Source organism: Prunus avium, chromosome 3 (assembly GCF_965620075.1).
Source record: "Prunus avium chromosome 3, drPruAviu1.hap1.1, whole genome shotgun sequence".
Classification (NCBI taxonomy): domain Eukaryota; kingdom Viridiplantae; phylum Streptophyta; class Magnoliopsida; order Rosales; family Rosaceae; genus Prunus; species Prunus avium.
In genome coordinates, this window is record NC_142286.1 from 34,127,891 (window position 1) to 34,140,074 (window position 12,184).

The 12,184-nt window shown below is 37.1% G+C and overlaps 2 protein-coding genes across 2 annotated transcripts; both read right to left on the minus strand.

Moving 5' to 3' along the window:
- Positions 1-96: 96 nt before the first annotated feature.
- LOC110764225 (NEDD8-activating enzyme E1 regulatory subunit AXR1) lies at positions 97-5,019 on the minus strand. Its single transcript, XM_021967138.2, has 15 exons — positions 4,825-5,019; positions 4,463-4,635; positions 4,217-4,380; positions 3,978-4,088; positions 3,545-3,624; positions 3,166-3,316; positions 2,975-3,068; positions 2,607-2,695; positions 1,969-2,042; positions 1,707-1,869; positions 1,487-1,572; positions 1,039-1,122; positions 778-958; positions 538-655; positions 97-443 (listed from the first exon to the last, which is right to left on the minus strand). The coding sequence occupies exons 1-14, from the start codon at positions 4,860-4,862 to the stop codon at positions 572-574; spliced, it is 1,572 nt and encodes a 523-aa protein (XP_021822830.1). The 5' UTR covers positions 4,863-5,019; the 3' UTR covers positions 97-443; positions 538-571.
- A 3,093-nt stretch (positions 5,020-8,112) lies between these two features.
- Positions 8,113-8,902, minus strand: LOC148295996 (uncharacterized). Its single transcript, XM_088251042.1, has one exon. It carries the CDS (start codon positions 8,628-8,630, stop codon positions 8,247-8,249), a length of 384 nt encoding a protein of 127 aa, XP_088107168.1. The 5' UTR covers positions 8,631-8,902; the 3' UTR covers positions 8,113-8,246.
- Positions 8,903-12,184: the final 3,282 nt, after the last annotated feature.

Below are 12,184 nucleotides of genomic sequence, written 5' to 3' on the forward strand. Positions count from 1 at the left end.
TGTCCAAATAGCATTACTGAAGACGATATGATTCGTCAATTTTGTAATACCTTAATTTGTAGTCCATAACACATTAACCAAATTTGATCAAAGAGATGAGGCAAAAATAACATAAAAGAAAATCACTAAAAATAATTAGATTTTCCTTTTTGTTAAAACAAATTGGAGAGTCATTCTTATAGATCTCTCTCTCTCTCACTCTCACGCTCGCATATCTTCTTTTCTTTTTGGCCTGACTTACATCACATATCCAGGGGATAATGGAATAAGAAACAAAACTACTCCAATATCATGTGACTGCAAGCATGCAACAAAGCTGTAAGATCAATCCTGCCTCTCTCACCAACGGGAAGGAAGTCCCATTCAAAATGTGCCAAAAATAGCATGCAACAAAAGCTGTAAGATCAAACCTTAATTTGCCCAATCCCAATTATAAAGATCATCTGCAAATGAAAACCAGAGGTTAGGTCAGAGTATGCTCCTCAAACAGAAATTATAAATTCTAGATATGGATGTTTACCAAAGGTCAAAACTTACAGTCATTTTAAATCTTCTCTGGCTTTAGAAAGTTCTATAGAGACAACAATTGAGACTTATGATCGACGCCGTTGAAGATGAAAGTCCCAGACAAGGGCACAAATTGTCTTGTTATAAGCTGTCAGTGACATGTTAAAAAAGGTAAATGTCATTTTAAGTAGCTATATGATGACCAACATGTGGGTCCCTGGTTGTAAAAATAACGGCAATCAAATGAAGCAAAGCTAGAAACACAAAAACCTTAATCACTTCCTGAGATGCGATTCCTCCAATGAAAGCAGCAACTGCATGGAGCTCGGCAGCACCAAATCGGCACATCTCGTTGATAAGGTCCTCAGTTAATGTTACACCATTGCAGCCTAAATCATTAAGCAGGCCAACAGCTGTAGTTTTCAACCGAGATATGTCCTCATCCATCACACTATGAGGGAGTGAGCATGAATCAGTACAAATATTACAAGTTTGTATCATAACATGGTCATTAACAGTATCAGGCGTTACCCATCAAATTGCCCAGGAAAACTGTTGTAATTGGCAGCAAACCGATCAACAGCTCTAAGCAAAATATAAAACCCACCAGCAACACTGTCATGGAAATTAAAGAAAACAGTGAATTTTAAGCAAAACAAATAGTTTCTCTCATGTAAAGTCTAAGAAACTATATTTAGGGGTAGAAAAACCACGTCATATTTATAAAAAGAAAAAATAATATACAAATCTATCAAGAAAAAACAAATCACAAGGGATCTTCTTCTTGACAACTGGAAACCTTCTAACAAGGGGTCTTCTACTTGACAATTGGAAACTTTCTAAACGAATAACAGTAGCAAACAGGCACAGCACCCACGTATTCCTTAACTGACAGGAAAAGTAACTATACAAAAACCTTTATTGAGTCTGTTCTGCAATAATATAATCTAAAAGCAATGGTAGTAAAATCATAATGTACCTGTAATCCTCATCTGTTAGATACTTCTGCAACTCTGGTAGGACTGGAGAATTGAACTCATCTTCAACGAGGCGATACCTGCAAACCTACAAAGTAAAGATTAGTGTTCAATTGAAGGCAACTAGGCAAACATCAAAAGGCTTAAGTAAAAGAAATACTTTACAATACTAATGAAGCAATACATGTAGGTTACACATAAAGTGGAACCCAGCACACTTACTTTGAGTTTTCTTGCATTTTTGCAGAAACTTTTTATGGTTGTCTTTGAGATGCTATTTGGATCTCTACCAATTCTTTTCAGAATAGTCCTGACCCTTTGCTCAATAACAAGAAAATCAGCCTCAGCCTTGGCTTGGTAGAGTTTCTGTAAGCATACATAGTGCCTACAAGAGAGTAGATAGAGCTCTTGTGTTAACAAATTATTTTTTAAAAGCACAATAAAGAAAGGATAGAATCCTATTATTGGAAGATCAATCACTAACTCTGTCGAAGATGTCATATCTGGTATTGATCCCTCGAGGGGTGCCTCACCACCACCTTCATTTTCTATGAATTCCTGCAAAGATAAGATTCTTGATTATACAACTTGAGCAATTGACAATGAAATGGATCTAGATCCTATATGATATTGGACAAGATAATTATGAGCATCTGATTTTCTCGACAATAAAATTTAATAATATTGGCAAGCTTCATATATCCACTGTAAGATGGCTTAAATCTTCATAGGAAACTAAAACGTCTGCCTGAAGCATTCAAGGGGGACAAACTCAGCATGAGAACAACTCTGAACATGAGTTGTGCATTCCCTTTGAATACAAAAACCTAGGAATCTATAGGACCCAGCCTATTTATGCGAAATATGTACGGTTAACTGCCTAAACATAACACAGCCAATCATCGCTGAAAAAAAAACTTAAAAGGACAGTTTCAGTCATGAAAATGATAGGCTTGATATGTTGTTTTTTCAGAAAAACAGAAGGGCTTGTCAATCACAAAGGATTGACAATAAAGAAGGAATCTGTTTGAGAGACTATAGAAGATATGCATTTATGTGACAATAACTTTATCCTGAGCGTACTATATCCAGTTGTAATTGATGCAATATTGTTTCACAAACCTTCAATGCTGCCACCATCACCCAAAAATCAGATGAACTGGAATCAACTTCCACAAATCTATCTCCAATTAACTGTTGCAAATCTGAACCTGATACATAAAATGAGAAGAAGAAAAATTGCCAGAAAAGTCAGACTGATATTGACTCATCAACATTCAAGGCAGAAAACACAGTATGATGACAAACTACAAAGAAGTATAGTGCAAACCACAAAGTTTATAAAGACGTAGAAGTCATCAAACACAAGTGGAGGATGCCATTTATCTTTTTTTCCAGATTAATTATATTATGTGAATTATGTCAGTATACAACAGACTTCTGCAAAATATACTAAAAAACTACAACCAATGTTTGAAAAATATACTCACTAATTCCACATGGAGCAAAGACTTTGAAGGAGGCCTCAATGGCTTCTTTATAGTTATCTTCATCAAGTGCAGTCATCCTAGCTTTGATATGCTCCTAACAAATTCAAGACCACAAGGGAAAAAATCATATTGCTAGAGAGCAAATGTAAGAATAAAAATGAACAGAAAATGTATGAATCAAGCAGGCAAACCTTGAACTCTTTTTTCTCTTCCCTAGTTGATGGTAGTTTACCATCATGACTTTTGGACCACTCCTCTGCCATCTTGACAAGAATGAGAACATATGGTATGTGCTTGTGGGCAACAGGATCTGTCACATCTAGATCAATGGTTTCTGCAAACCTATCGTCAATAAATAATAGATTGAAAATCAGGTTTCTGAAAACTAAACTCATGGTGTCAGGAAACACACACATATAGGCTAAGAAACCAGAATGCCAATCATCAGCTTACATAGGCCAAAACCAATTAACAAAAAGACAACATACAAATACTTAATATCAGAAATCCAAAAAAGTATCATGGACAATGTCTCAGATAAAAGCATATTAAAAAAATAGAATTACGTACCCTCTAAGCTCAGGCCATGGATTATTTAAACGAAGGTCATCCAGAAAATGTTCAGGCTTTGACTCAATCACAGTATGTTCCTGCCCCAAAAAAAAAAAAAAAAAAAAAGTGGAGAAAAGCACTATTTAGGTTCAAATAGAAATATTTATAATCATAACTTTCTAAGATCCATTTTTCACCTTTACATCTAAATATCCATATAAGCAAGTTCCAAAGTATGTTCCTTTTCTTATGAAGTAATCAATCAGAAAAACGCCTCTGATCATTAAACTATCAAGCTTCTTCAAAATAGGACACAGCTCTAGAGGAACATCAATTCTCTTTCCTCACAATTTCCATTACTCTCTTCAATTGTAGTACAAAAGCTAAATCCTCAAGTTCCAGAATACCAAGACAGAGAAAACAATTCCAACAACAAACTTAAACGCATTACCTTCAGACTGATACGAACAAGCCCAGTGAGGCCATAAGAGCGAGCAAAGACCAATTTCACATTTGCCTCCCTGCAGATTCTATCAAGCTTTACCATTGAATCTTCCACTAGCTGATGGTAAAATTAGAAAACCCCAGTCAAAGATATTTCTATTAACAACTCTGACTACAGAAATCACAAAATAGAAATATGTACTGAACCATACTCTATGCAAAGACATTGGCATCAGCAGCCCATACCTGAGTGGCTACAACTAAGGTAAACTGAGAAAAGAATGATGGGTTTGTCTCAATCAAAGCCTCTGGATACTCTTCTATAAACTTGGCCTTAACAGCATCGTTTAGCTCTTGAAGAAACTGACAAACACATTTCGCTTTCGATTTGCCAACGCTTGATTCATCAACTACCAAAATATCCAATCAATATGAGAGGAAAGGACACTCAAAAAGGGCAATCAAACGCAGCAACAACTAGAGAAAACATACCCATGAAGTTGTTTCCAAGGTCACCCAATTCAACTTTGGATCCATCAATGACGGTGATGCTTCCAACCCCACCAAGAACAAGGTTCTTCAAGGTTTCGGAACCAGTAGGACCGCAATTCAGTAAGCATATGCTGGCTTTCTCTAGGGCTGTCTGTCCTTGCTCGCCCCAGATTCTGCAATTTCAATTAGGCGAAAACACATAGAAGCCAGTGACCCAAAAGAAAAACAAAACAAAACAAACAGAAGTAAATAGCTAGAGCGAAAAAGCGTGAACGAGCTGAGAGTGGAGAGTGGAGCTAATTAGTGAAATGGTGGAGGAGGGAAAAACGGTAAAGTGGGGAAGAGAGAGAGAGAAGCAGTACCTGAGCTGGCGATCGTATTTGGTTTTGGGTTCAGCCATTGATGATTTTTTTCTCTGTGACTTCACAAACCTCTAATAATTCGCTTAGTAGTTACGCAGAGCTGCACGCAGCACACTGATCTAAGGGACGACAACCCGAGCAAAGCAAGGACTATTACCAGTATACGGTGTCGTTTTCCATTCTGTTTCCTTTTTGGTTTTTTTTATGTTTTCTTTAGTTTAGTGGTGCGGAGGGAAACGAAATTGAAATGACATAGTTCATGAAGAAAGAAGTTGAGAATTATTGGACCAATGGCTCTCTGCTCGTTCATAGGCTCCACCCAATCCAGGCTCATTAGTGGTTCAACCAAACCTAGTAGAATGATTAGTTTTGGACTTGTACCTTAATTTTGAACCCAACTCAGATTTACGGGCCAATCCATTTATCCAGCTTGTGACGGTTTCGGCTTTTGGGCCAAGACATGTTGACCTTAATTTTGAGGGGATTCGAACTTGGATAAAGTCGATGAACTAATTGAGCATATGTCTTTAGGGATAATCGAACATTAGGGATACTCATCATTGGCATGATCCATTAGAATTTTTTTCTGCTTTGGTTTGAGTTTTCATAATAATCAATTTGCTTGCAGTGTTCCAAATTTAACATACTTCCCTCTTTTCAAGTTAAATTTTAGCTAAAAAGACTAGTCCCTATTTTCAAGTTAGGCTTAGTTTGGTATTGCTGTGCTTTTTTAAAAAACTGCTTCTGCTGTGCTGCGAGAATAAACAGCTATGAAGTGAAGCAGCTAAGTGTTTGGTAATCTATATTTATAAAAGTGCTGTGAATATAAAAAGCAGTGTTGTTGTGTTTGGTAAACCCTTTTGTAAAAGTGATGTGATTGTGTATAATGACCAAAAGGGTATAATAATAAAAAATTATTTATTTATGTTTCTTTTTCAAAAGAGAAGAAATTTCAATACATCTTTTTTTCTTTATTTTTTCTCTCTCCCTTTTCTCTCAACCAATCTCCTTTCTTTCTCTTCAGACCAAAAAAAAAAATCTTCTCCTTTCTTTCTCTTTTTTGATAGAGACCATTCCTCTCTCTTCTCTGCAAGTCTTTTTTATAGTCAAAAGTGTAAGATTTTCCATCTCACACCTTTCTCTCTTTCTCTCCATCCATCCATCTCTTAAATTACATCAAGATGTGGGGGCTTGGGATGTCGGCAACCTTGAGTTGGTATTTGGGTTTGGCGATGATGCTTGGGATGTGGATGCTACATCCCCACCTCTCTCTCTTTGCTCTATAAATGTGAATAGTGGGATTGTAATATTGGGTTGTGTTTTGGTGGGGAAGACAAGGAAGTTGGGGGTTTGGTTTTCTTTTGCTGGAGGAGATAACTGGTGGGTAATCTGGATGTTGGATTTTTTGTGGATGTGGAGATGATAAAGTGCGGAGCAAAGGTTGGGGTTTTTTGGGTTGGAGGGGAAGAAGTTCTGGGTCTGTAAAATAGGGAGGTGGGTTGGTGGGGTTTTGGGTTGAGATGGTAGCTTTGATGGATTGAGAAGGGGAGCAGGTTGCAGAGAGAGGATGAATCGAGCAAGCCAGAAAATCCAAGAGAAATGACACTTGGGAGGCTCGAACCCGAGATGACGAGGATAGAGCATGTAATTGTTTGAAACAGATAAGGGCAATATGGGCAATTTGAAAGTTTCATTAAACCCTCCGCATGCTTCTCCGCGCAGCAGATTTTAGAAGTAGGGTGTGAGCTGCTTCTTGTTTTTGGCTGTGAATGGCAGCAGATTTTAAAATAAGCAGCTTGAATTGGTTTTACCAAACACTTAAACCTCCAAAACTTCTTTTCAAAGCTGCTTATTTTTTAAGCGCAGCAACCCCAAACTAAGCCTTAGACTAGGGTAGAGCTGTAAATATTAGTAAAGTGAAACCAAAAATAAAGAAGGGTAATGATTTCCCCACTCCAATTTTGTCCACTTACAATACTTTTTTAGTTATAAAATAGAGTGTAAGTGGATAAAATTGGAGTGGGGAAATCACCACTCTTAAATAAACAATGCCATGGACAAAGACAACATCTAGGGATGAAGTGCCAAGAACTGAATAACAGAAAGGAGGAATTACTTCCAACATTGTTCCAGTTCTCAAGATGCACCAAAAGAATAGCAGCAGTTACATATGAAGTGCCAAGAACTGAATAAATGAAATTTAAAACTATCAAAAATGGTAGGCAAAGAATAGCAGCAGTTACATATACATGAATGAACAAGAACATGGAAAAGAACATGAACAAAGCCTTCTTTCTTTATCAGTAGATCCAGCACTACCTATTTGGACTGCTGCAATAATTCGACTTACGTGAGCCCGTCACAATTGAATGACACAAACGCAACGAGTTCTATACACAATGTAGTACCAAATCAGAACTTAAAGCCTGCAATGAAGGGAAGATATTGATGGGCAGAGTTTGCAACAGTCTTTCCCTCTCCAATCTTTCCCTTTTTGCAAGCAACCAAATCACATTGCACACAACAAACACATGAGCTACAACTACCAAAGACGCAAACTACATCACCAAGCAAGAAAACATAACAAGTAGTTATGTAAATGAGCTGCCATCATACCAAAGAATCCTCCTTTCTTTATCAGTGCTACCAATTCCATTGTCTCCCAGCGAAACCCATCTATGGAAAACAGGGCACATTACTCAACTCTAACAATTGTTCAATCTGAGGGCGCAAACAAAATGAATAATTAAGCCGCCAAACACCACTAACATTATGAAACTATCACAATTGAATGACGAACACCAATGAGTTCATAATATCCAACAGACAAGACACATTTACGGCGCGAACAAGATGAATAATTAAGCAGCCAAACACACACTTTTTTTGACATAACATTATGAACCTATCACAATTGGATGACAACACCAATGAGTTCATAATATCAAACAGGCAAGATACATTGTTCATCCTTGATGATCTTATCCCACGCAATAATTCTATTTACGGCGCAAACAAGATGAATAATTAAGCAGCCAAACACCACTTCTTTTTGGACATAACACGACGAACGTATCACAATTGAATGACAACACCGATGAGCTCATAATATTAGACAAACAAGACACATCGTTCACCTTTGATTTTCCCATGCAATAATTCGATTTACGGCGCAAACAAGATGTATAATTAAGCATCCAAACACCACTATTAGTTCACAACATCAAACAGTTAAAGCATCCCAAATTAGTACCAAAATCATAAATCAACCACCGGAAAACGCATCTGTTATGGAACTTTTCGGTAAATTTTATTAATAATCTCAATTGTATCTAAGCAATTCTCTACCAAAGTACCACCATAAACTACAAACAAAAACTAATCTACAACGAGGTTCAAGAGAACATTCTATCAATTTTCATTCAATGTGCAGCAAGAATGTCCGTACTAAACACATCAATTATCGGATCGGGCGAGACGTGAACCGGGCTCGAGGGGTTGAGGAACAGAACGGACTTGGACGCCGCGAGTTTCTTTCTCTGGGGGCATCTGGGGCCATAGATCCGACCGGAGAAGCAAGGAAAGCCGTCGATGGCGTTGACCTGTGGAAGACCGGCGTCATTCGCCGGAGAAGAAGGCGGCGACGTACAGATCTGAGAGAGCCAGTTGAGCCGGTGCGATCTGGCGCTGCTGATTCGCGAGTCTCGGATTTGGGCGAGCGCGCCGGGCTTTAGGTACTTGAGGAACGGCTCGGTCGACCGGTTCTGGGAGGACCGGCGATGCAGAGTTCTAGATCGACGGTTCATGGTGTAAAGAGAGAGAGAGAGAGAGAGAGAGAAATGGGGGCTTGGTGTTTTAGAGAGAGAGCGAGAGAGAGCGAGGGAGGGAGAAATGGGGTTTGGTGTTTTAGAGAGAGATGGGGAGGGTTAGGTTTGGGGGTGTTTTTAAGGTTTGGGAGTGAGAGAGAGGCGGGAAGAAGTGGAGGGAGAGGAAGGCGTGAGGGTTTCAAAAGAGAGGGTTGAGGCGCGGAAAGACTAGTAGGGTATTTTTTTTTCTTTGGTTTGTTTTTGCGCTCCCTCGTGATTTTTTTTTTGTTGGTGGGTGGTTTTGCTTTGTGTGAGATGGTGACGTGTGGTCCGGTTTTGGGCAAAACCTGCGTAGGCTGGTGCTTGTCTCTACATATATACAAGTTGTGTGATAATGATTTTGTCATATACTCTAATTGACATGAGTACAGAAATCAAATCTCATTTTAATTAGAAATGGTTCGAATTGCTTTTTCTTTTTTTAATGGATTGTATTAAAATCGGATTTGTTTTATTACATTTGGTTTTATGATGTAATTGTTAAGAAGAACGAAGCTGAATACAATAAAAAGTGGATATTATTCACTCTATTTGAAAGAGATGAAAGTGAAGACGTTTACATTTGAAGATTGAGACTTCTTTTGCACAAAATGGAAATGATCTTAAACCTTCACCATCTTATTTAACCATATGCATGGTATTCATAAAATAGGTGTCGTGTGCATCATCCTAAATTTAAGCTTTTCACACTGTAGTATTGATATTATTTATGAAATGAGTAGAACGCACATTTTATATTACATGGTTACAATATTAACAAATATGAAATGTATCCATATTTGTTAGATATGTGGTATTCAATTCACTCTATAAAACACACAATGTTAATGATTATTGGTCCACTAACGGTCAATCTTCACTTTATTGGAGGAAATCATAAGTAAAATTTATGAACTGACAATTATTGAATTAAAAATAAGCGATCGAATAGTTTCATTGATGTGTTGCGTTTAGAAGCTTTGTTCATCGAAATCAAACCCTTGAAACACTAAAGAAAATGAGTACTATATTCTAAAATGGAAGAGATCGCTAAAGAAAAGTAGGGCTACATCCATAAAAGGTTTTATATGGACAATTTGAGAGTAGAATAAATTAGCCAAATTTAATTCATAATAAGTGGATAAGCTTGAAATATTATTTACTCAAGGGCCCTCTCTCCCAAAAAACACTCCTAGCATCGTTTTCATTTTAAGGGGGAAGGAAGCCACTATTATTCCTCCCCTATCCCCTCCTCTCTTCCTCCCCTATCCCCTTCTCTCTTCCTCCCATATCTTCTCTTCCACCATTTTCATAGACAAAAGGTTTCCCCTATTTGTCTTCGTTTTGTTAGGATTTTCCTCCACCCATCACATGCGACTGCGTTTTGGCATCGAATCTCCACCATTATCCCTTTTTACAGTTTCTTTATGTTTGGAATAAGTCGAATAGACTCTTTGGGTTTTATATGGAATTTTCACCTCTCCTTGTGTGAGAGTTTTCCACATATCTTTTGTGAGAGTTTTATTTGTATTGTTATTGCTTAGTTTTTTCTAGCTTTATCTCATTTTAATCGTTATGAGTTTGCAATCTTAGTTTGAATGCCTATGACAGAGTTTACTCAATCATGTGTGATCGTTAATGGAGACGCACCAGATTGTCTTAATTTGATGTTAGATTGCTCTATTATTGTAATAGCCCTTAGAGTACCTCCACCTCAAAGGGCAAGGGCAAGGCAAAGACAATGCAAGGTTTGTCACTATTCACATGAATAGTGGCAGCCTTTACTTTTTTTGTTTCCACCCCAAAAGGCAAGGGCAATGACAATTACTATTCACTTTAATTTATTTTCTATTTTCTTTTTATACTTAAACCATTAATTTTGGTGTGGGAAGTGAAAAATATGACTAGATATTTATTTTATAAAAAAATTCTGAAATTTTTGGTATTTTTAAAGATTTTTTCTTCTTTTTTTGGTTGATGACGTCAGCCAACCCAGGCAACAGCCCATGCAAGATTTGCCTTTGGGCCTGCCCAGACTTATGGAGCCCACAAGCTACCCAGTCTTCTGTTGTGCGCTGGAGACCAAGCCCTGGCACTAGGCCCCCTCTTGCCCGGGCAAATGGGAGCGCTGGAGGTGCTCTTAGTGGCTAGTTTGTATTAACTCATTGTGACTAGTAACTTTTTGATTGAATTATGAATGCAATTCCATAATTACTCAAACAGAAAATACATATTATTTACTCATAAAAGACTTGTATCTCTTTATATAAGACAATGCTTTCAACAAATTAGTGCCCTTTAGCGGTCTACTTCATATTCGAATACCAACTATGACTTTGCAACCCAAACTAAAGGGCACTACTTGTATTTCTCTATACATTAATGTTAGTGCCCTTTCAACGAAAAAAAAATATATAAATATTATTAAGACAACAATCATTTGATAATTTTAGTCACCATATTATATAATTCGATATACATTAATGTTGAAGCAAGCTATATCTTGAGGCTAGATTATCTATTTCATTCCTATTCTTACACCAAGCTATATCTTGAGGCTAGAATCAAAAGTTTTTGTGCATGATGATAAGTCAAGATTTGAATACGAAGAAGAAACTCACTCCAAATTCACATAATTAAAAAAGGAGCAAGTTAAGTTTAATTCACATCATGTTCAACAAGTATACCCGCGAACATAACGTTTTAGTATAATCTTGTATTTATATATAATTTGCATATGCAGCTCGTTTTTCAAAAGTCAACGGCATTACTGCAACGTTGTTATCTAATCACAATACAAAAACAGGTTTAGAACAACTCTAATGAAAAAATAAAAGATGGGACTTGATGATGGGTACATTTGGTAATTAAGGAAGAAAATCACATCACATTCTCTAAGGTCATTATCGTGGGCCGGAAGCGAAGGCAGGATTCTAATTTTGAGGGGCCAAAAAGTTTATATAAATTTATTGGGAGGTCATTAACTGAAAACATACAAATTTATGTTAATATTTTATAAATCATTATATTGGTTGGTGAATTTTACAAAACATTTGGGGGCAGGGCCTTGGCCTAAATGTGGCTCTGCCCCCAATCGTGGATAAACTGCTATGCATGCAATTACATGAACAAATGTCTGTTGTTCAAGTCTTAACTTGGTTGGGAGAAGAACTTTCATACAAGGGGTATGTCACTCAGTGGCGGAGCCACTCCTAGGCCTGGAGTGGCCCTGGCCCCCTTAGATTTTTATACTTCCTCTATTATATTATATATAATATATCAAATTTATAATAAACAACTTATAATTTAAGTTAAAATTTTCTCTAAAACAAATTAGACATAACTCAATTAGAAATATTTAGCTCTAAACATGTAATTATTGAATACTTAGGTGTTTTATATATTTGTATTTTCTACTTCGGCCCCAGGAACTTTACAATTCTAGCTCCGTCCCTGATGTCACTGTAATGGTATCTGTTGGAGCACAAAATTTTGGATCATCTAACCAGTAATTT